This window comes from Hippoglossus stenolepis, chromosome 15, assembly GCF_022539355.2.
Source record: "Hippoglossus stenolepis isolate QCI-W04-F060 chromosome 15, HSTE1.2, whole genome shotgun sequence".
NCBI classification, from domain to species: Eukaryota; Metazoa; Chordata; class Actinopteri; order Pleuronectiformes; family Pleuronectidae; genus Hippoglossus; species Hippoglossus stenolepis.
The window spans coordinates 14,516,705-14,542,448 of record NC_061497.1 but is presented as its reverse complement, the minus strand read 5'-3'; the positions used below and the strand labels follow the sequence as shown (position 1 = coordinate 14,542,448).

The 25,744-nt window shown below is 41.1% G+C and overlaps 1 protein-coding gene across 11 annotated transcripts in view; it reads right to left on the bottom strand.

Moving 5' to 3' along the window:
* rapgef6 (Rap guanine nucleotide exchange factor (GEF) 6) overlaps positions 1 to 25,744 on the bottom strand; it is a 138,126-nt gene that overhangs the window by 36,049 nt on the left and 76,333 nt on the right. For all 11 annotated transcript variants that reach the window (XM_035177908.2, XM_035177911.2, XM_035177909.2 and 8 more), the window contains 8 exons: positions 15,330 to 15,461; positions 8,887 to 9,067; positions 7,595 to 7,731; positions 5,629 to 5,787; positions 4,702 to 4,854; positions 3,384 to 3,548; positions 1,898 to 2,005; positions 1,288 to 1,491 (listed from right to left, as the gene is read on the bottom strand). In XM_035177908.2, the coding sequence (XP_035033799.2) occupies positions 1,288 to 1,491; positions 1,898 to 2,005; positions 3,384 to 3,548; positions 4,702 to 4,854; positions 5,629 to 5,787; positions 7,595 to 7,731; positions 8,887 to 9,067; positions 15,330 to 15,461 (1,239 nt within the window). The remainder of the gene's footprint in view (positions 1 to 1,287; positions 1,492 to 1,897; positions 2,006 to 3,383; positions 3,549 to 4,701; positions 4,855 to 5,628; positions 5,788 to 7,594; positions 7,732 to 8,886; positions 9,068 to 15,329; positions 15,462 to 25,744) is intronic.

Below are 25,744 nucleotides of genomic sequence, written 5' to 3'. Positions count from 1 at the left end.
TAAAAAACAAACTTTTAGATTATCCTCCACTGACATCTGAAATACATCATTTATATTCTGCTTCGCTTTCATGACATTAAGTTTCTGCACTCAGCAAATCTGTAAGCACCTAACTAAATGCAAGAGTGAAAAATGTATATCCTGTCCTCTTGAATAACACAAAGAAATGAGGTATGCGGCGGAGTGTGGCTAATGGCCAGAATTATTTGACCACATTCAATCCACACCACCTTTAGAAGAGATGAATCTGTAGTTTGCACTAATTAACATATAGAAAAAGAAGCAGTCAGCAAGAAAAAATGCTGTTTCAGGTAATATAGATCGTTTTAAATCATGAATGTGAAAGCATCGGACCTGCAACAAAGAATCAAGAGTAGGAACATGAGTAAAGTTGTATACTGTGGCGATTAGAGAGACTGCACCACGACCAAAAACTAATTTAAAGTGTTTGTCCATCAACAACATTAAGAGTAAGATAACCCACACCTAATGGTTCAGAATAAGATCAAGGAAGCATACACACCGAGATACTGCAGGATATAAGACTGTTCCATCTAGCAAGGATCACATATTTGGCTACTTGGTAGTTAGGTGCGCATATATATAGTTCCTCTGTATCTGTACCAGACTTTATGGAGTGCACTAATGAGCTGTGCTCTTTAAATAAGGTTTTTAGTCCATTTAAATCAAGTTTGTTTCACTCCACTGTGACGTTTGTGATCTTTAAGTTGTTGTATTAGAAAATGAAGCAGGTCAACTATTAGGGCCTCCCTTTACTGTATCTGCTTCCTTTTCCTAAATACTGACCAGTCTCCTGATTAAATCTCCTCTTACCCTAAAACTGGCCTATTCAGTGTCTTACTCTTCACAATGAAAATTCCCATTATGCAGTCAACCAAGTCCAGGTTTGAGGTGTATGAATGCTTTTGGACATTAAAGCTTGCTTTGGGCAGATGTGTCTGACCAACTTGCCACAAACACAATAAACGACTTGCTACAATAGTGATGGAGCAAAACTTTGGTTTATGAGGGAGAGTGAGGTACAACTGACAACCACACTGGCCCATAACCACCACTTTCAAGGGTTTCTCAGGTTGAAACACATATGGGCTTTATAAATGCTTTTCTCTCTAAATGAAAACACAACCTGAATACTTAAAGGGATGAACTGGCTAATTGCAATAGTGTAATTTTACTTCTTCTTCTCATTAAAAGCAGCAGAATTGCATCAAATCATAAAGCACCATTCTGTTTCATGGCACATAATGTTGCATTACGTCCTCTCACCTGATCTCCCCGTTTGAGTCCAGCCTCCGCAGCCTTGCTCCCTTCCTCCACCGACTCCACAAAGATGCCGAATCCTCTCTCGCTGCCGCCCTGCACGCTGAAGTAGAGCGGCGACTCCCTGGACGCCTTCTGCAGAGTGATCTGACGCCACTTAGCCTTGGCAGCGCACGCTATGTTCAGGAGCCGCAAATGGCCCTTCATTTTCTGACGAGAGAGGAAAATAGGAAAACGATGAGCATTGGGAGTCTTGCATTTAAATTGTCTTTCGTCTCCAAAGGTACGCAATTTACTTGTTAATGTAAAACAACTGGCAAAAGTCATCATGTTGTAAATGCATAGAGTTGATTTCAAAGCAGTTTGGTTTTGCATGAGAACGCAAATAATAAGATAATCGTTTTATCTGTTCTTATGAGACATTTTTTTTGCTATATAAAGAAGTTTTAATGAAATAATACAATTTAACAGAAGTAGAAGATTCTAGGAGCAAAATAAACAAAAGGAGTTAGTGTGTGAACTAATCTCTGTAAAAATGACAACATGAAAGACTTACTCTGTTGCAGCTCAAATTCATTAGAATAGAAACTAAGTAAAGATTGCTGTTTGAACTTACTGATACTTCTAGATTTTTTTCAAACTCCTCCAGAAAGCGTGTCATTGCCGGGTCACCCTCAAAGTCATTGAAGTGGTTGTTGACCCACAGCAGCACTATTCTCGTTACCTGTTGAGACACAACGAGAGCTTTATTCAGCCGAGAAACATGTTAGCACAGTTCCTGTAACAAGTTATTTTCAATCTCCCGTTCTTCAAAAAGACCTTGGATTATTTCACCGTGACCTGCTCTGAGGAGAAATTCGTCGAGAGCGCTTACTGAGCGGTTTTATTGTAGATGTTGGGTCAGAGGTGATTGTTAACAACATTTCAGGGCCTCAGGAACTGGTAGTTCTGTGTAGTGTTCAATGACTAGTTGTTCAGCAATGTGTGTGTGTGTGTGTATATATACATACATTATATATATATACATTTATACATATGTGTATGAAAATTTTGAATTTCAGCCGAATAAGAAAGCTGTTACTTTGAGTTTTACAAATGGTGCATTTATGTTTTTATTCCGTCCAAATAGCTCCATCCATCTTTATTTTCTGGGATGGTAAATAAATACATTCTACATTCATTCAACAGCAGGAATGATAAATAATGACCATGCACACAGCTGCAGAGAAAACACGTTAACCGACAGTTTATAAGAAGAAAGATGTAAATCAAAGAACATTCAGAAGCAATCATGTCTGCAAATTTACACCAGTGGCAACATTGTTCTGGGATTCGTAAAAGGTCAGAGCGGCAACCGATACATCAACACAGAGAATCAATCAATGTCCCCTTTCTCTTCTCTCTTTGGTTTTTCATCCCTTCTCGTTCCATATGTGGCTACTTCCTCGCTGCTCGTTCTGTACGGGATTAGATCCTGTTTAATGGAGCTGAAAATTATAAGCTTGAATGACAACCACATAAAGACTATTGACGGTACAAGACTAATCTTAGGTTAAAGCGGTTATGGACAATGGGAGTGTCAGGCATGAACAAATCGCCGCCGGGCTCAAGGACAGCTGAGCTGGCTGAACTTGTATTGATCGGCATGTGAGCGGCACAACACGTGAATTCCCATGAACGTGCATGAATATGTGTGGTTTTAGTCAGATAGAGACTGCCTTAAACATGCAGATGACTGGTCACGTGTTCAGTCAAGCATATTTCTGGATAGCGGGGGAAGTGGAGACGCTTTGTCCATCTTTATATTCAGCCTATGGTGCAGATACAAATTGGTGCATTCTTTCACATATTGTACAACCATACCCGAAACTTCCAAAGTCAGCTGACCGCGCATGCCCGTTTGTCTTTCTCTTCTTGTAAGGACCCTCATTAACATAAAACATTCCCTAGCCCTTAGCACCAAACCGGAAGCTAAATCTCATCTTAATCATGGAACCATCAAACAGCCCTTCAGAGGAGGAGGACTAAATAAAATGTCCTCACAGCAATGGTTTAGAATTAAACAGGAACAAGGACAGCAATACAAGCACACAAACACTCACTGTGTCCCGGAGACTGTCCACCTTGAACCACTCCAGCAGTTTCCTGCCGACCTCCATGGGATTTGACAGAAAGGTCCTGTAGGTCAGCAGGAAGTCTTCGATGTACGTGGGGTCAACCACCGACGGCTCCTCCACCAGGTGCATGATCAGACGCTCCGGGGTTCCCTAGGGTGAGAAAGAAACACAAATATGGGCACACGGAGAAAAACATACAGTGCACACTGATGCATGCACGTGTTGGACAGCTGAAATGACACAAGGGCAAACGTAATCTATACATGCACGCACACACACACTGAAGCCGCTGAAGGCACAAGAACACATGCACACACCGACTTGAATACATTATGTCAACATTAATCAGAAAAGTGACAAGGATATAGAATATAAAGATGTTGCTGTTGAACTGAAGTGTCATTCACCCACCGATAAAGTACACACACACGCACGCACGCACACGCTTTTGATGCAGAGAATTATTGCTGTGGATTAAAGACCAAACACCTGCAATATCAGGGACTCAATTCCCGATTTGATGTTTACATAACAGAATTTATTCATAAATGACAGATGTACAATCCTGTTTTTGTTAATGTCACCAGAGCCATTTGACAGGGAACAGAAACCAGAGAGCCATCCACTTTTGTCTGACACAGACAAGAACAAAGCCAAAAACAGAAGCGGAAACGCTAACACTTGTGAATTGACTCATCTCCACTGGATGCATTTTTTTGGAGCCAGCAGCCTTCCTCGGAGTGGCAGCCAAAAGAATCATTCAGGCCCATTATCCGATCAATACGTGTCTGCCTCAGGAGGCTCGAGGAGAGGATCAAAAGGCCTTTGAGCGCATACAAGAAAATGCTCTGGCAAACACAAATAGTGCGAACGGTGCCTCTCAATAATCAACTAAGAACACAGAACAGCTGCATTGATGTTTTTTGCAGGATTCTGTGTGTGATTCATGATGATGGGACTCAAATCAAACTACGGCATTTCAGTGTATATAGAACACAATACTGGAAAAAGGTGAGAACTTAAATTTTCAGGTTTACAAAGTAATTAGAAGATTACAGGGGGATTAAATGTGCTTATTAGTTTACTGGTCTTAAGCTTAACTTTTACCTTAGCCCTTAAACCTTCCTTGTATCTCGACTTGGTGAGGACACGTTCCTGCACAAGGTTAAACCCCTACTTACGTTTGAACTCATCCGTCCTTTCGCCCCTTCACACTTCAGAGGAGCAAAATGCTTCCTAGAACACTGATCGATCCCCAGCTTCCTTGAAATCTCACAACACGTCACTTTTGAAAACCACTGACCTTGATGACGATGTGTCCCTTCCTGGTCCCGCTGCGGTCCAGCTCGCGGTGCTCCTTCACCATCACGATCTCCCCCTCCTCCTCCACCTTGTGCATGTTCTTCTCCACATGGTTGAGGATGCGCCAGTAGTCCTCCTGGGCGATGCACACGAACTTGTCGAGGATGACATGGGGACAGCGTATGAACTTGTAGTAGAGCAAAATGCTGCTCCGCACCACAGTTGGGTACTCGGACAACAGCACGGAAGAGACATGAGGGTTTGTGGCGAGAGGCATGGGATGGAGCGATGGATGGAGGAAGGTCCACAGCACTGTTTCCCTCACTGACTAAATCAAATAAATAAGTATGGTCGTCCAAAATTCTCTCATCTACCCATTTTGCAGAAGTATCTTTTAACACAACTTCACACTTCAGTTAAACTAACTTCCTGTTCTGTCAAACTGAAGCGAAAGCGTCAAGACATGACTTTTCACTTGCTGCGCTTCCCTCGACGAAATAAAAAGTTTCTGCATTTGCCTCGCTGAGCTCTTCAGCTTCCTGTGTATCTTAAGACAGGAAATGATGCGTGCGGTGAGGGAACTGGGCAGTGTGGACAGAGAGACATCACAAGTAATGCTCAGTTTGTATACCTTTATAAAGTCATGAGCTCAATATGTCAGTTCTATATCAAGACTGGCTTTCAGTGAACAACCTGCAAAGACTATTCGCAAACACTATCAGAGAAAATACACTACTTCATGACAATGCACAATAGATTTGTCAGATTTGATGTATGTATTGCAAAGGCAATGCTATTAAAACTTTATATTTCAACCTAAATTCCCTTTCCAGTAATGGTTACAGTAAGGATGTAAATGCACATAAGATTCTTGTCCCAAGCCGTTCAAAAGTTAATGAGGTTTTTTGTCTATATTTCTCGTTCTTACCTGACAGTCGTCCCCCTTGGTGCGAACTTCTCCGTTCATGTACTGTTTGTCCAGGGAGGCGGAGATCCCGAAACTGTTGCCCATACAAAGAGTCTCCACTCTTGCTTCTGGGTGGCTGATCTCAACCGCCCCATTCAGGATAACATACCAGAGGTCCAGCTGCAGGAGAGGTGCGTGGAAACGTCAAAATAATCCAACATACAACGTCAAGCATTTAAAGTCTGCAGAGATTATTAATGCTCCTCTTTGTATCTTGTTATTGCTCTCCTTATAAACTCCTCTTGTATTCACAACAAACATCTGATGTGTTTAAAGGAACTATTCAAGCATCAGACCTGTAGCTGCACAAGAATGACATTAATGACATGTAGTTTATTGAGCGAATGACGTGTGTTGTGAGGGGTGTGTTTGACTGTGGCGGTGGAGACTGGAGAGGTTTTGTGTCTCCAGCGGTGGCTTTTGACAAGGAGATGCTGGCAGGCAGAATATAACATAAACCATTCATCCATCCAGAGTGTGAGTGAATGGCTGAATGAGCCCTGGGCCAACTCCACAACCATCTATCCCTCCCCATTGCATTTTCTCTCTCACCGTTTCCCGCAGAGAAAATCAAACTTCCCTCATCGCTCCTCATTTCTCCTCTATTCTTTTTTTCACGTCAGCCTGTCACTCTCATTCTTCCCCAGCAGTGATGAAGTGGTAAGAGGTGAGGCGAAGTAATCAACCATCGATATTTGTACACAAAAGTGCTCTAGATGCTATTTTCATGAAGTCCGCATACAATAAAGTTTCTCATTGCATATAAACAATCATATTTTCGTCATGAATATTTATGGAGGCCTGCAAAGGAAGGTAAGCTACTATTTGTCAACTTCACATTACATGGATAGAGAGAAAACTTGCTGGTTTCCCTTGTGGTCCTTTCTGCCATTTTCTCTTCCATTCTGTCCCCTGAAGCACTTTCTACTTCTGTTTGACCACTTTAGACTTTTTATTCCCTACCTCACTCTCTTCTCTGAGCAGATTCATGTTCACTTGTGAGAGGAGCCGAGCTCTTCACTTTGACCTTCAACTTGAGTCCACAGAGAAAAGGTGGCGGGGAGGAGACCTGTCTGTCAACTGACTCGACACAAACAGTAGTGAGGCACATACATGCATGGCTATGTGCACTGCCTGTGCATGGATGCTGTCTGTATGGATCTGTCTCACTGAGGCCGATTTCTCATCCTCCTGAAGCTTTAGCGTCCGCCAGTTCATTGCCATTTATCACCCTGTCTGTTCTGTAACCAAAAAGCCATGACAGGGCGCCCGTCTCTCAAGCATGTAACTTAATCAATTAGCCGTGTAGCAGCTCGAGTGATTGACGGGGCTTTCACTCTGCAGCGACTTTCCATATGCCAGTATCTGTATCTGCAGCTTTGGATAGACTGGAAGATGGTGAGAAAATGTGTGTGTGTAGAAATGGAAAAAAGATATGTCAATACATAGAACACCTCTGTTTTCCATTATACAAACATTTGCATTTTGCTTACTGCGAGTCACTGTGTGTGTGTGTGTGTATTTTAGAAGGTTACATTACTTTTTTGCCAAGAAAGAGAAATTTAATATGCTTTAACTGTGATTACATTAACGACCCAATTTAGAATCAGCGTCTTCCTGAATGAATAAAGATAACTAATATAACTATCCTACTAAATTCAGTGCCTTAATGATGCAAAATATAATAATAGAAAAACTAATTTCACATTTCATACTTACTCTGTGAGTGACTAATCTAAGTGAGATATGCAGGAAAAGAGATTGTATCCTTAAAACCATTGTAATATCTCATTTCTGGATAAAATACTTTTTTTTTTAAATAATTCCTAAACCCTTGAATTCATAACATCACTTTCAAAACTCTCTGTGTTTTTTGTAGAACTTTTACAGTCACTTCTGTTGCTGTGTGTCACTTGTCCAATCATACCTCTTGTTTGTTGTGCAGTATGACTGTGCCGGCCTGCTCCACTACCTCAAACACCATGACGCTGCACAAGTCCCTCCGCACAGACATGGTCATGTTGGCGAAGGCAGGCAGCTGGTGCATGAACTCCAGCAGTTGCTCTGTTTGGTGCAAAAGGGGAGACGGGAAAGACAGTGACAAACGTGAGTTCTTGTGAAACAGGTAAAAGACAAATACATATATAGTATACACTAATTTTTCCAACGACGACTACATGCAGCAGCAGCACTTCTGAAACAAACTGTGTTTAAATGGTTCCTTTTGAAAGCAAGCCATTCTCTCATAATTCACCAGAGCAACTGTCAACACCTATATAAAAAAAGTTAATTTGAACAAGAACAACTGTCCAGGATTTAATATAAGAAAGAAAGAAGACTGTGCAAAGTAGAAATGTAATTTCAGTTTCATTGTTCGTGTAATAATCTCACAACCTCTCACATTTATCAGGCCTCTTTGGATGGCTGCCAGCCTTCAGGTTCCCGAATTTTAACACCTCTGATACCAAATGAGAATATCTCTCTCCAAAGATTTAAGAAAAGACTTCCAGAGTAACTGAGCGGGTAAAATAAAATGCAATTAAAACTGTGCTAAACTGAACTCTAGTAAACTTTATTAATGAAGATTAATGTATTTGGTTATTTAAAGATTTGTGAGTCCAGGTGTAACTTGGGTCCTCCCCTCTTAACTCCTCTCCTTCCTCTGAATGAGCTGTGAGTGGAACCAGCCAGTGGAGAAGGCCAGGCTCCCATTAGGCACACAGCAGGCCAGGCCTTTACAACTCCTCTCAGCTCTCTGATGTGGTCACCTTCTCCTCCTGAACCCCACTGGGTCCCGCTACGAGGTCGTCGCTCTGATTGCCTGCTTAAAAATATACCCTGAAGGGGCGGCGGTGTTTAGAGACCACGGTGAGGGGTCTTTTTGCAAGTGGTGCATTTGTGTATCTCCTCTGCGTGTGCTTACTGAATGATAGATGGTATCTGTGTGCTATCTCATGAACAAGGAGAATAATAATAGAAACCAAGGGTGCTTGTCACGTTTTTCTACCAAAGAAAAACGTGACAAGCACAAACATGTTAATCCCTACTTTTCATTTCAGCTCCGTCAGTTTTAATCTAATATTAATTTGTTGTTTTAAGAGGAAAAGTGGTGTCAAGACTTTTCAAGCAAATTAAATCCTGCTTTACAGAATTCAATGTTTTAATTGGACACAAAGGCAACAAAAGACTTGATTATGAGCAGCGCAGCGTTACACTGACCGATGTCGTCATCGTTGCGGTCGGCCGGGTCTTTTTCCAGACACTCCCGGACTAGATCTCGACCCAAAAGAGTGTCCGAAGCTCTCTCCAGGTCCTCATCCTCCTCCTCCTCTTCCTCGCTGTCCACCGCAGCCTCTGGAAGTCCAGACAGGTCCACATCTCCCAGCTCGCTCTCTGTGGCCTGGAGCAAAGACAATGGGGGAAGTAAGTAACAGAAGCACGATAGAGGGAAGAACCCTACGAGGAATAGTGACTGATGGGAATGAAAATACTTGGGCCAAAAAAATATCTGCTTTTCAAGTAATATCTATGAAAAACTGCATCTTATGGATTTCTTTTATGGATTTAATGTTGGACTGGGTTTCATGTGCCTTAGGGCTTATTGACTCAAAAAGAACTATGTGCAGCAATAATGTGACCTAGAAACTAATACCGGAGTATTGTACCATGCATGACAAGATGGTACATAGTGTACCAGCTTGAACCATCGCTAGAGTAGACACTGGTGCAGAATGGCATTAAAAAGTAAGTTAACCATTTGCAATTATGTGCATGTAGGGTATGTGTAATTCTGTCATAAAATATGGTCAGATCTTCATCTAAGTTACGGCTGATAACAATTGAATAGGTCTGAGAAGTCTGACAAGTGTGGAGTTGTGTGAGTTAGAGCCACATCTTGAGTTTGACAAATCACACAAGCCAAAGATCTCAGAAGATTTGCCATTAAGAATTTGCATAAAGCTGGAAAGGCTCATCAAGTAATTTCAGATAAAATATTCATTCTTTAATAAGAGACAATGTCTATAAATGTTTGAGATCCAACAATATCTACTCTTTTAAGAGAACATCACAATAATGATGTTATCAAATTGCCGTTTGTTGCTTCACAGCTCAATTCCATGTCTCCCCTTTATTTAGCCTGACACACAACACATGAAGAATAACCTTGTGATGAGCAGCTGTATCGGTGACCCTGAGCTAAAAGCCCAGAGACCAGGTCCCAAACCAGAGGTGAAAACAGGCAGATATTTACATCCAGCGGTAATAATTCAGATGCCACTTTATTTCCCCCAGTACAGGACAGACAGATGGTTGGCAGTAGTGTGGTTCTAAAAGGGCATAGGGGCTTCAAGGTCATTCAGGATTTGAACCATCAACCTAGAGGTGAAAAGAGGAGTTCTGCAGTGGTGATGCCAGAATTGCAGGCCATCTGTTAGCTCCAGTATACAGCAATTATAAAGCAAAGCCACATTTTTACCTCTGTCTGTTTGCAATTATCTATTTAATTTATTTAATCCATTTTCGTTAGGAAGCCAGACAGAGAAGTCTGTCTTACTCTCACAAAACGTGTGAAACTAAGAACACAAGGAATATTAAGTTGTGAAGTCACGCACTGCGATATATCATCATTGATATTTTCACTAGGACAAAAAAGGACAAATTTGCTACAGAATGCTGTTATATATATTTACATAGACCTCATGTGTTGTTGCTAAGGGGCAACTGGGAGATATGGACTGATCAACTTTTTTGGGGAACTCTGACTTTGACTGGTTATATGTCCTTTACTATAGGTCCCACATAAATGTTTCTCATATAATATTAAAGCTCTTTTCCACCTCTACATATACCTAAACATAGTGTTATCCCCAATATAAAAAATAACATCATGAGTGATTATAATTGCAAAAAAAAAGAAAAAAATCAAATTTTCACAGAAGTTCACCAAGACCTTCAGAAAGTTTGGTTTAGATTTATTTCAGCCCAAAAGTGTGATGATTTGACACTGAATGACTCTACTGTGCTTTGCTGAGGATCAAACCAGGATTTACTCCACAAACACAGAGGCATTTATATATGTGGATAGTAAATGTACCTACATTTTGTTGGTAGTAAATTAGTGTGGAGTTTATTGGATTTGGGATGTATTACTTGCTATAGCTGACAGGAACAAGTTCACTTTCTATCCTACACACAACAAGATGAACTCCCCAACAAACAAGGCAATTGAGCTCTCAGCTTCTTTGTAGATTTGGTACCTGGCCAAAAGGTTTTATAGGCTTCTCTGAGGGAGAAGGGATTAAGCTAATGGTCCATTCCAAGTTCAGGTACAGGTCCATACAAAGGTTTTCATAAATTAGGGTGGAAAGGCAATTTAGCAGACTTTTAAAGCAACCAGCTGCTCAGCTCTGTCCTCTTCTACACCAGATACGTTTAGTTTGGCCGGAGATGAGAAGAGACAAGCCAAGACAAGTAAAAAACATAATTCCCTGTCCAAATTAAGATGTAAACTCTGATTTTATTTTCTGTAAATTTCACATAACGACCTGTAGAGATTAAATGAACTGAACTTTGTGGAGGAAGATGCTCGTCTTTTTGAACTAGAACTAAAAGCACAAACCAAAAGCAGCACCTAGAGGAATCACATGCAGGAATAAATACTCCATATTTATTACCCGGCCCACAAGACACTCAAACCACATATTTCATTCGCCTCGCAAGTTGTTCTGCGGTGCAACACAAGTGCAAGATCTACATGAAAGTATTTCTGCTTCACCTCGGATTTATCGATTCTTCGTGGAAATTTATATCATGTATTCGCTGGGCTAACAGTGTGCAGAGGAGACAAAGGCCAAAAGTGCAGCGGTACTTTTTTATAGTTGCCAATTACAAGAGAGAAAAGACCACAGTGTCAGATAGAGGCTGTTAGGAGGTTGTTGCATCCTTGCAGTAAAGTGGCCTTCAATTTAATATTTGTTGGAAAAAGGAGGCAAGTGGAGGATGTGGGAAAAAACAGTGGTGCAGTTACAGCAGCAAAAACACAACCCTATAATCTCACCGTCCTTCACCACTGAGATATCTTTCAGGGCTTGTGCAAACCCAGATCATTCCGAATGCAGGATGTGCCCTTTCAGTGCAATTCCCCTGCTCTCAGAACAAGTTTGAGCCAAGAGGACACATTGTCAAGATCACGGACAGGAAAACAAAAGACGACAGAAGTGGATGATGAAATAAAGGAGGGAAAAGAAAGGAAAGGAGCGGCGTGATGTGGGAGGGATATGGAATAATAAAAGAAGAGAGGGTGATTGACAGGAGGGGGCTGTAAAAGAGGGAAAGGGCAGAAAGGAGGAATATGAGAAGGGAGAACAGGAGGAGGCAGAAAGGCAGAATAAAGCGAACAACCGTGGGTTAAGTCAAGGTGTGTGAGGGAACGAGTCGGAGAAGCCCACCACAAGAAAACAGTGTGACGCATTGACAAGTCAGGACCACAGTGACTGGGGGGGTCAGAACTTTAAGACAGCTGTAAACAAACATGGAGCCGGGTCAGTGACGAGCTGATGGGATCAGAGCCATGCGATAAATATCTAATCTGAGGATGAAGAGATCAGGTCTCCGTGTTAAACGTCTGACCCCGGCCGACCAGACTCGCATCAATCCGCAAACACTCGCAGACAGACAGAGGCAGGAGGCCGGGTTGTAGCAGACAGTACAATGGGCACGAGAAAAGGTGGCAAAAATATCTGATTTATGCCGTTTTAGCCCACTTTCGACTGAATGCAAAGGTGACTTGACTAATACACTGCGTAATTAATCAGGCTCCTGCACTTTACTTTTGAGCTAACAAGCTTTTTATTCCCAGTCCCTTATCTCATCTAACTACACCACTACAACCTCCTGAAACCATTGACACAAGGATTTTCTTTAGGCACTAAACAGAAGAATTGCTTTCCTTATTTACAACAGGACCTTAAGTGGCTTCACGCAGGTAAAACAGAAGAAAAGTGGCATACTCGGCGTTTGTGCTCGTGCAACTTCCTGTAAAAGGGGTCAACATGTGGGCGGAGGGAATGGACATTTAGACAAATGGCTGCAGCAAATGATTTATCTCTGCCGACTGACCACTGCAGCCGAGGAAATTACACCTGGAATGTGATGTGTGGAGGAAGCAGGAGTAAACTCTGTGGCAAAAGAGGAGCGGGACTAAAGTCTGAACAGAGGGAGACCGAAAAATTCAACAATACCTTTAAAGTTGTTCCAACCTTGACTGAAATTTCAATTGTCTCTGTCAATATCCGACTAAATTGAAAAACTCTCAGCACCTGACAACGATTTGCAGCGAATACAGCAAATACCTAAAAATGTCAGTTTTTTTTCTATATTCTCTGTTAATTTGTCCAGTTTTTTATATCGTTGAATGTTTTGTTTGGTAAATCATGTGAAATGAGCAACATAATCATACGACCAATTTCTAAAAAAACAATACGACTTGATTGGCACAGTGGTGTGTGGGTGGTTTTTCTCACCCTCTCACCCAATTTGCAGACATTAGCACTGTTATCAGCCTCACTAAAACAAATCCGCTCATTAGTTTTGTGGCCGGCAGTGCCCATTGATCACAGCACCTCATTAACTTGTAACAAACTCATTAGTAGTTTGTAGCTTAAAGACCTCACAGGTTCCACTGATGAATGCTAACAATGCTAACAAGCTGGTTTCAAAAGGAAACCCCTCCCACCTACAAACACAAGCATGCATGCAGAATATGATATGAGGGCTGTGTGGAGGAGCACAAAAACTGAAGTATTGCAATCGAAGCCGAGAGGTTAAATCCAAAACAACCTGAATTTATAACAATTTTCTGTGTGAAGATGAGAAAATCAGCAGATCTGGGGGATTAAAATCATGAGACGACAACAGTCATCTTCTATTTGATGGATTACTTATTTGCGGTGATTGAAATAATTTACGACAAAGAGAGGCAGTTATTTCTGAAGCACAGTGAGTTTTTTTTTTGAAAGCTCCAAAATATCACATAAATACAGGTGAGGCTGATACAGGAGGAGAGCAGAAGACCTCTAACGTCATGGCCAACTGGCTCAAGGACAAACTTTCAATCCTCTATAGATTCTGGGCAGGCTTCTTGAATTATAGTGAAAAAGAGAGCAGAGGCTTATAGAGGCCAGTATGGAACTATATGGTCAAACATTCCTAAAAAGCCCATACTCGAGTCTTAATGAAGTGTTTAATAGTAACACTTCACTGTATGGACACAGGGTCATGTATCAATTAGTTGTTAATGTTTTTTGCTGTAAACATCTATTTCTTTTCCATATTCATCTTCCTAGGTTTACTTATCTATAAAGTTCCTAATCAGGTGCTCTTATCTTTCTTTATTTCATGTTAAAACCAATAAAGATAGACATTTTCTGCATCAAGATAAATGCAGCTATAGAATAAGCTTCCTAGTTTGCCGACATTAAAAGAAACTGACAGTACGGAGAGCAAGGGTTGGAGCATGAACAATAAGGAAACAGATTTGAAAAAATAAATGACTTTATATTAAAATGAGATGAGTTCAAAGGTCTGCATAATTCCAATGCTTTCTCAAACTTTAGGTGACACTGTATTGGGGTCTGCCAGTAATGCCAAAAATTGGATAGAAAAAAGGGATGTTTCTCGTCATTATTTGAGTGTGTCATTTGCGGATGCCTGTTATTCCATTTTGGATTAACCAAAACCTTGTGATTGACATTAACTAGATAACTGATGTACACTGGATGTCATATTACTTATTTTTCGCTGCATAGAACCCAAAGAACCAGACTGAGCGGAAAACCTGCAGAAAGATCGTTACAAACTCAGCTGCCCTGGTGATGTTACAGCTTCTATACCTGTAGCACACGTATAGACAGGCCCGGAAAGGTTAGGTTCATTTCCTGCATGTGACCTTTCTCCTGCTGCAGGAAGTGCAGAGGGAGACGCATCACCGGGATGCACGACCGATGCCCAATAATTAGCTGGGAGGGAGGTGGGCTGACAGATGAGTGACAGTGAGACAGACGGAATTGGAGCAAGTCAAGCTGCGGGAGAATCAAACATCAGACAGACACTTTTGCCAGAGACCAGATGTTGTCACAGTGTGGTGGTGGAAGGGTTACAGTAGACTGGGGTTTGTCATTGGATTGGACAGGCTTCCTTACTTTTTAGTAGGTAATGTAATAAGAGTGGCAAGGAAGATTAAAAACTTTCTTTTCCAGGCATCAAAAACTTTCTTTTTCACTGTAAAACCAACAGGATTTTACAAAAACGCAATTTATGGGGCAAGATGTAGCCCAAAAAAAAAAGAGATGAAGCACGACACCTCAACAACCTGGATTGGATCCATGTTTGACATTGTACCAATACAATAAACTTCCTGGGTGAAGATGCCACCTCGACATATGTGACACAGAGAGAAAGAACTATGGCAAAAAAACTCACAGCAAACTTGAAAAACATAAGCTGGAGCTTTAGGAGGTCATATAAATATGATTCATATAAATATTCAATTCAATATCAGATATTATAGATCAAATAAAATAAAGATATAAGAAAGATAAAACAACCAATCCAAAATCTAAAAAGCAAAAACAGTTAATCAAGATATGAGGTTTGGTTCATACCTGATAAATATCTGATAGGCTGCTGCTCCCCGAGTCGCTGGCGATGCTGCATCCTGATTGGCTGGGAGGCATGTGCATCACCTGCTGGTGGGCGTGGTCTGTTAGGTGCATCTTATTGAGGTCAGCAGGAAGCTGTTCAGACAGACAGGAAGTGGCAGAGAGACAGAAGACGAGTTACATAGAGGTTGGGGACGATACAAGTTCAACAGAGAGAAACATACAGTGTGCTTCGACACACACACACACACACACTTTTTTTCTAAGCCTGTAAGCCACAGCTGGTTTCAGATGTTATACTCGGAGATGATTAACATGAAGTTGCTGGAGGTGAAGACACTTCAGCTGAAATAAAACCCCTAAGACACAGAATGAAAGTAGTCAGTCAGGTTTTCAGTAATTATTTTAAAATGTGCTAGATGACAACTCACAGTCACACACACACCATCATCATCATGTGCAATCTTTAGCCATGTCAAACAACTTTCCAACAATCATTTAACAAAAAAAATCTACAAAATCACTAGATTAGTGACATGTGATTCTAGCAAAAAAATCTACAAGAATCCACTCAATTTTGTCAGTAATTTGTCTCAACAAAGTATTTAAGTCTACCTCAAGATAGATTTACATGTATAAAAGAAACTCCAAATACACGACACAGTACACTTTAGTCGGAATAATAGTACAAAACCCACAAGTTCCTCCCTGAAAAAGAGAGAGATTCAAAAACACTAGACACAGGTCAATCAAAAGTCAAGTCCAGACTCCAAAATGTATCAATATCATGTTGGAAAAAACGTGCATTATATTATCTAAATTTTTCACTACTGTAAAGCAATAAAAAATGATCTACTGCAGCTATGTAGGATAGATGTGAATCAAAGGATAACTAAAGGATAACAACGGTTCCCACTTCAAACAGTACGTAGAGAAAGATTTCTTATGAAGCAAGATTTTCCTGAGCAGCTGAACAAATGTAGTTCTGCTCTAGACTAGACTCTAATTCTCACGTCCTACCAGTTTGGATCGGGGCAGCGTCAAGGTGAGAGAGGATGTTCTCCTGCGACACCGAGCAAACCTACAGCACACCTCCATCGTCACATCCAACACATCCAATGCTGCACCGAGCCAAACTGAAGCATGGAAACTAGCTGAGGCAGCGAGGAACCACGGAGCCAACATGCAATATTAAAGACGTCAAGTCTGGGGGTGTTGTCCCCTCACTGCTCTCTTCTAATGGGCCTGTTGTATTGTACGACCCCCCGCGGCTGCCCGGACCCCCAGGGAAACACTGTGTTGTGGGGTGGAGTTCAAGAAGTTCAGTGGCTTGTTCTTAATGTGTGGCTTCTTCAAGGGGGGACACTTGAATGTATTCATGTACAATGGATTTACACAATATCAGGGATTTTTAGGTTGGGTATCCACAATAATTGTTTACTATTAGTTACCGCTATATACCCAAGATTAACTAATTTTTAAAACATATACATATTGCATTACCACCATTCATTAAGTTATTTTTATAGTCCGGGACAACCTCATGTCTTAGGTTTGAGTCAATTTGTACATGTCCACCTCCTTCTCCGAGCCAGAAATGAGAGAAAGCACACAACATAATATGTGGAGTTAAGCACTGTGGTGAAGCAATAGCAATTCTGGGTGCGATTTCTAATGAAGCCATTTATTCTTTAGTTATGTTACACGCTGCCATAAAATGTGTATATCTGACATTGTGCCCCTAATACCCCCTTCTTCTTTCAAAATGTCCAAAGACTAACCCTTACACACACGCACGCACACGTTAATCTAAGTTGTGACTGAAGAAGTATTTAAGTGAAATCCATTAGTACGGGCACGGCTGTGTAATGCATTGTTTCTCTTTTATCGAACCGCAAGCAACGCCTCGTCCTGACTGTTGGTTTTATTGACTAAATGACTCACCATCGCATATTTAAACAAGTAGAATTCCATACTGTCATTCCTGCAGCTTCCTGGTGACCAACGCAGTTCACTGCTAATTTGTTGTGTTGGTATGTGAATATAGAGAGAGAGAAAAAGCGAGACGCCGGGGACGGAGAGTGATTGCTAATTTTATCACGGGTAAATACTTATTGATTTTGGCGTGATGGAGCACTTATCCAAGCCAGTGATGATGAAGCTCCCACCCTGCATCCATTTAACACATTCACCAGAGTCCACATAGAGACAGAAACTAATGGGACAAATCGGGGTGCAGGGAAACATTCATGAAAAACACAAACAAAACACACATGAAGAGGATACTGAAAAAAACTTGGTAAATGACCAATTGATTGGACTTAAGGTCCCAGATCTCTAAGGAAATTTGATAAATAACACTGAATGAGTTAATCATGATGAACAAAATGCTAACTCTAACCCTTATAAGAACTGTCGATTGCTCTCTGGAAATTGCATGTTGTATCTTTTACGCTGTATGTTGTTGCAATATATGTGTATGATAGCCACTGATACTAACGGATAAATAAAGATATTTGAATTTGGCTTGAACAGTCTCCAGTTCTTCAAAAATATGATTTTAGTACAAAATCCAATGTTTGTGTTGCCGTCCCTCAGCCACAGTTCATCAGAGAAACTCTTCTTAAAAACTATTAAATACACCTTAGATGTCTACATTGCTATAGGTTCAGGTTGAGGCATTTAGCAGTGAGTCAAGCTGTTGGAGTAGACAAACAAGTGTCACCTGTGGATCTGATTCCTCCCTATATTGGACAACCCTGAATGAAAAACATTTGTGATTATAGATGTATAGCTCCTGTAAAATGTGTTTCAATTCCTCAGTGAGAAAAGACAGTGGATATGAGTTCAAGGTTAGAGACGCAGGGTTCCACCCAAATATGACAGGGTTATGACAAGTTCAATGTGTGGTTGTGTTTTGGAGGTCACACCAGAATGAAATATGGTGATGACAAATGGAGGGGTTTCATGAGGGAAGGGGTAAGTCGGGTGAGGGAAGTGAATAATTGCGGTGGCCTCTTGGCTCCTATTCACACCACAGACTTAATCCTGCTCTAATCCCCCCTCATTCCCTCTCCCAGTGGGCCGAGCCAAGGGGAGGCGGAGGGGCCGGACGGGGTCTCCCATACTCCTCATGCATTAAGAATGAGAGTTAGCAGATTAAATATGAATGTGCACGGTTCCTTCAGCTGCACAAGTCTATCATGTCAATGAGCCGCCACAATCATGGATGAATCAAGCTGGCGGTAAACGTCAATGTCACAGTCAAACACACCGAGCTTTCACAACACCGGTCACTTTCAGAGTGCGATTAACTCCAGAGAAATCAATCTACCGTCTCTCATAATACGCATGTGAGCCCAAAAAAGATGCAGCAGCCAACGGGGATAAGAATCCATGAGGAACGAAGCCTGGAGATCATAATTATATCACCTAGTTAGGCAGCTTATGAATAATTGGTTAATGTCACAGACAAAGGACACAGCCGGGCCGAGCAATTCAGTGTGACACGAGTTATAGAGATAATTATTTTTGCAATAACACTGTTTATGTTTGTAACACCATTTTAACATTATGTGTTGTTCATTTATAAGATCAGCCACTGGGACATTGGCGTAGAATTTGTGGCTATAATAAAACTACTATATCTAAATGATAGTGAGGGTTTATTTTTCAGACATGACAAAATGTCATATAGTTCATAGCAGTTTACAGCACAAAAGGATCATAGTCTCAATCAGGAAGTAAACAATAACATTCAAATGGTTGCTGTCTCAACTTTGTAACAACATTCTTCTTTCTGAAGACCAACTCACATTTCTAAAAGGCACAGTCCCTGTATATTTGCTTGAGAATGGTGGAACATTAGTAAAATGCTACATTCCCTGCAAAAAAGCCACAAAAAGACATGTTGACTCTGTGATATGCCTTTTATTGATAAAAAAGACAAACATCATTTGATAATCGGTGCCTGAGAGGTGGAAACTGCCTGTACTTCTGTTCTGGAGAAGCTCACTCATCTCTTTTAAACCACAGATAACTTACTGTATGTGGCTTTTGCAGAAATCTACGAAACCATCAGTTTGTTTGGTCAAGTCGATGTCACTGGTGCATGTTGTTGTTTCCCGTTTTCGGGACACAGATAGAGAAGAGAATGCGCTGTGAACTATGTGACCAATGGCATCTTATACTCAGTGTACGTCTGGTGAGTCAGACTGAAAGCAACACACAGCGGTCAAAACTAATTAAGGCCATATTTTCTCTTTCCGTCTTCTATAAAACAAACCTCTGTTTCACTCATTGCATCCAATTGTAACAATGACATTAACTAGCTGTGGGCCTGAGTGCTCTCTCTCAACTATTTCCCCAGTGATAAAAGAAGCTATAAAGCCCAGACTGACCATTTGGCTGCACAGACAAGACACCTAAAATAAACATTTTAGTGCTGGGATGATCTTTACTGGATTGGAGGTGAATGTGTGCAGAGGTTTTAGGAAATGTACAATAATTCAATGTCCTTGCCTGTAAAGCATGATATTTTGGAATTAGTTGGCTAGGGGCTCCAGAGGGGGCCACACCATTGAGGCACACGAGGATGGAGGTGAAAGGCATGGTCCAATATCAGTTTTAAGAGACGGCATTTAGTGACAACATGGCAGGAAACACCAGGGAGTTTACTAGACCACTGCCAGTCAGAGAGAAAGAGAAACATACAGAGATAAGAACAGAGAGAGAGCTGCTTAAAGAAGAGAATAAGAGGATACAGTGACGGAGTGTTTTCACCAAGACACAAAATGAGAGAAATAAACAAGCAGAGAGGAAAGACAGACAACAATACATTAAGATGAATAATAAAGGGGACAAATGGCTAAGCAAAGTAATTAAAGAAAATGCGGTATGAATGAATTCCGATGAGGATGGTAATTAAGCAAGGCTCAACAAACAATGACAATGAATATTAAAAGACAATGTGGTTGGATTTGCCAAGAAATAACAATATGACAGAATAGAAGAGAAAAGGGGATTGTTTAATTGTACAGTAAAGGGTGCGCAATAGAGTGTGACTGGGTCTGCAGTTTTCTGTCCGATCCTCGCTAAGCCCGAGAGAAAACTAACCGAGCCCGACAGGCGTTCAGAATTTAGTGTCACAATCCCAAGCCCGATGTTTTCCCTGATTACAGGCACATAAAATCTAGTAGGGTCGGATATCCACACTCTAATCCGCGACAGTAATTGCCATTTACATGTCCTTTTATTAACAAATCCAGGGAGATATAAAAACTGTAAATGAAATAGAACTGGTGGCTGTGTGAACAAATGTAAAAACCTCAGGAAGGAAAACCATCCCTGGTTGAACACTAAACGAATCAACTGAAAACATACAAAAAAGAATAACTGTGCTATAAAAACTATAAAGGATTATAGGAACTCTAGGGTCATTAATCCCTCATAAAAAAGAATGACCACATTGTCAGCTCGTTTCTACTGACTGAAAATAATAGTGAAATCCTATTTTAGACCAGCTATACACTACTCATAACCCCACAGCTGAATACAAAGAGAAATGGCATTGGATAGTGAGGTCACATGTGGGGGTATCAGACATGTACAAGCTCAGCCTGTAGATGTCAGCAGTGACAAAGTGGCAAGTAACACAACATCATCTCATTTATGAAATACTACAATGTTCATGCAAGACAACCCCACAGTGACTCGCATAAGTTGTCAGTATCATCATCACCATCACCAGGAAACTGAGAGGTGACAAGTTAACGTGTAAGAGCCGGGTTCTTCCCCATATAGATTCAGTGCATAGTTACACAGAAAGCAGGAGGACTTGGCTGTTAACGTCTGTCTTTGCTCCTAACAGCTGTCAGTATGTGTCGAGTTGGCTCCCAGGCCACATTATTACCCCAGAAACCACACCGCAGACGGCAGCAGTTCACCTCACGAAGAGACAATGTCGCCACTGTCTCACAGCAGCATAAATTATCAATCTTTCCTTTGATGCAATGCTTAACTTGATGTCTGAGTGGGATTTCTGCTGGTTTTCTCTGCTCCATGAGCTGCACAGTCTCTTGCATTGCCTCTCTCTGACCCATCTCATCCATGCCTTCATTGTCGGTTATTAAATCCACTCTCCAGTCTCCACGTTCCCAGTCACAACTTCAGTCTTTCACTCTGCCACATTCTACTTTAGCCTCCATGTATGTTATATGTTCTCCTAACTGCATGAACCCTCATTTCTCTTCTCACATGTAATTCTGCATCAAAGGTAGCTAAGAGAAGTGAGATCAGAGGGGCCAAGTGAGTACATTGGCTTTGCTGGTCTGACTCTAGATTATGTGGGATTGCAAAAACGTTTGATCAACTGAGGCCACAGTTAGTTTGGTCAAATGTTGTAAGAGGGTAGCAGTGTCGTGAAACACACTTTCATCAGCAATAGACTGGAAAATACATGAATATGAATACACAAATAATTTTAACCTACCTACACACACACACATTCCACATACGAGAATGTGTGACAGAGTTTTTCAGTAAAACATACACTGAGCTTTCTGAATAGGTTCAGGCAGCACATAGCCACACTCGACTCCATTACTGGTAGGTCCACAGACGACTGGATTAAGATCCAGTGCAGGGAGACAGATGGAGATGGGAGGGAAACACAGAGACCTGATGTGAATATGAGCGAGAGAGACGGAGAGCGCGAGTCAAAAGGAAAGAGCGTAAGAGGAGACGGTGAGGAAGGCAAAGTGCAGCATTTGATTGAGACAGGATTGTGTGTGTGTGTGTGTGTGTGTTTGCATATGTGTGCACAAGCACAAAAGTAGCAGAGTAGCAGAGAGGGAGGCAGAGCATATAATTGAGATAGGACTAACGGTAAGGGGTGAAAGAGGGGGAACAGGTGAAGAAAAGATGTCTGAAATGCTCTCTGGAGAATCCAATTCTAAACCTCAGTCGTCCAGACTACCATAACTCTGGCACCTTTGCTGTGAGTAAGTGAGTTTGTGTGTGAAAAAGAAAGAAAGAAAGAGAGAGAGAGAGAGAGAGAGAGAGAGGAGAGAGAGAGAGAGAGAGAGACTGCACCAGCTGGGGCAAGGAGAGATGTAATGAATTGAAGTTGGAATTGGAGGTGACAACTGCAAAAGCAGACATGCCACAGAGAAAGAGAGGGAGAGAGGAGAGGGGGGAGAGAGGAGAGGGAGACAGAGAGGGTGAAAATAGCAAAGGACGATATGAAGAGATGAAGACTCCAATGTTGTAAAGCAGAGAAGATGGCATGATAAACATACGACACGCATTCTATCTCAATTTACATTTCTATTTCAATTTAATCTGGTTTATTGGCACAACACTTTGGATTAAACATGTTGCCAGACGAAAAACTCACATGTAAATAATGGAATATAAATGCTAAATAAAATATGTCTTGCTTTAGGACACGCAGTGAACATATTGTGCTGTTAGTTGTACTGCAGTGGTAACTTATTCCACAAGGGTTTGAATTAGTGTGTCTGCAGAGAGGGAAAGAAAGTCTTGGAATTTCTGGTTGAATTTTGATTTCTTTACATTTAATGAAACAAAGTTAATTAGAAAATTAAATTTGGTCATTATGGTCACTTATGTTGTTTTTTTGATATTTTATTTGGGATAAATTATGGATTAATTGAAATTCTTGAATTTATCCTGTAAAATATATCATTCTCTTTCATTTACTGATTGGATTTCTGTTTTCCACTAACTGAGTCTGAAGTCAACATGTATAATATGGAAGCCTGAGTTAGAAACCTGAGGGTGTGACGCTTGATTGATGTGGGAATTGACCAGGCAGAGACTGTGTAATGAAAGATGCAATCAGGTTGCTTTGTGAGAAATTTAGGATCCAGGGGACGATTTTGGGGGCGTGACTAGTACTTGGCACGAAAAGTCAAGATTTTTTGCTGCTTTGATTTTCACCATTGTTTTCACACAATTGAAATAGATTTGCATGACTACAATTCTGGAGTGCCCCTTTAAGAACTAGACTTGCTTTCCACAGGGAGAAAACAGCATTTTAACCTCAATGCAAATTGAAGACAGATTAGATTATATTTAAGGAAACAGCACCAAGCAGCAACGCACACATTACTGAGGAGGCACAATGCTGCTTCTATTATTGTTGCAAAAAAAAGCTTTTTAATCATCACACATAAAACAGCTTCAATGCTCAAAAAGTATTTGGAAGGCAGAATGAGATGGTTGGAAGCTGAGAATGGGACAGTTTGAAAGAAAAAACGTCCCTCTTTATTTCCAGTACAAAACAGGGATTCTGCATAGCAACATATTTCCAAGAAAATTCTCCCCTAAACACATTTTAAATTGAGTTATGAAAAAAACTAACTGCGGCCTGTAATTTGGCAGGTGCCGGTTTGGGAGGTGCAAGGTTCAACAGTCATTGGTTGGCAAGTCTTTTAGCCGGGATAGAAGTTGGCTGGCAGGCATCTACGGCGAATAAAGACCCATTAGTTGGCAGTTTTCACACTTTGCTGTGCCAGTATTGTGACAGACGGGGATGCTGAATGGCACTGTCTACCACTGCCAAAGGCCTGTGACTTCTGCCCCAGTTGTCTGAGAGTGATGACGGACAGAGAGATGTAGAGAGGGAGACACAGGGTGGAGAGGAAGAGAAGACAAACAAGGGAAGTAAATAGAAATGGAAGGAGAAAGGGTAAAGAGAAGGAGAGTGTGCGTTGTAATGTATAACCAAATACAGGGATTAACCCAAACAATGGACTCTGCGTACAATGTGTGTGCAAGTGATTTTGAGTGCACGAGTGTCTCTGCTCGGAAATTAAACATTCGGAGATCACAGTCCTGAATCATCTTTATTATTCTATTACCTTTGCCAAGGAGGTTATGTTTTTACTCCTGTCAATTTGTATGATTCTTGGTTGGTTAGTGTGTGAGCAGGTTTACCAAAAAAACGCCTCAACGGACTATCACGAAACTTGCTGAAAGGATGGGAAATGAGCCAAGAAAGAATCCATAAAAGTTTGGCCTTGGCTGAGGTATGTGCTCTACTGAGTACCATTCTATTTGGAAAATGAACTGAATGTGTATATTTCCACTGGAAAAGGGTTGAAATAGCCTGGAGTGTTACGTAGGAGTCGGTGGTTAGCAAGTCACAGGTAAGTTTCAAGTCTTGGTTATGATGTCCTGAGTGAAGTCAAGACAATCAAGACATGTAATCAGTTCTAAGTGAAGTCCAAACTTTGTATTTCAAGTCCTTAACAAGCCATTAGTTGCGTGTCTGCTGGTGTGCACAGCCAAAAATAATCTGCCTTCATCATCATCCTGCAACAAAATATACTTTGATTATTAATACCATCCTGATAAATCACATGTTTGAATTTGTAATAACAACAATGGTTATTTAAGCCCCCCTCTCATAATCAACGTAAACTCCCACCAGTTTGGATTTATTGGATTTAGTAATTGGCTGCCTGCTCATTCATGTCAGACAGTCTTTACCAGCCTTTCATTCTTCAGACGGCTCACGCATTGAAGAAGGCAATTAGCCTGGGTCAGCACCCGTGCAGAGTTAAGTGTTCTTCTGTGGAAGACTGATGGTATTACAGCCAGGCTTCAGTGGAAATTCCTGATGTTGTTGATGGTGTTTGTGTGTTTCAACTTGATATTTCTGAAAGGAATATTTGCCGCAGATCTCTGCCCTCCTCTAATTGCTTTAACACCTGCAGGGCGAGGACATTCTCAGGGTAAACAAAAAAAGGAAGTGAGGGGAGTTTAAACTTTGTTAGAATAAAATAAACAGTTTTTAATCAAGTTTACATGTTTAAATATTTAATGGATTGTCTGATGTTGCAAATATAATCCATCATTTCCTCCAGCTGAGTTGATTATATGTTTTATCATTCAGCCTTTTCTTCGCCATCCGTCTTCGCTCTCGCTCATTCATCTTTTTGCTCCCAACATTATAATTCATCTTTCTGCTCCGGGTGAACAGCAAGGAAACATATTGGTGGTATGATGAAGGATCTATATTTGATTTTGATGTGATTGATTTAAAGTAATACTTGGGTTAAAAGACTGGTCTTCAGAAAAGTTTAATGAGGGCATGTGTGGTTTCTCAAAGTGAACTTGTGTTCCATATCAACCTTCTTGTGTGTGTGCGTGTTCAGGAAGCTGAAAGGCGTCTCTGTCTGGGCCCCTGAGGAAGGTGGGCCATGGCCAGGTCTGCCGGATACAGAAGGAAGGGCTAAACACTTGGCTTTAATACTGACACAAATGTATTCATGCACACACACACACGCACGCACAAACATGCACACACACACATACCTTCTGGCTCCCCTCTGTTAACAGATGCTTCCTGCCCTGCAGCCCGATCAACACAACTTCACATACACACACAC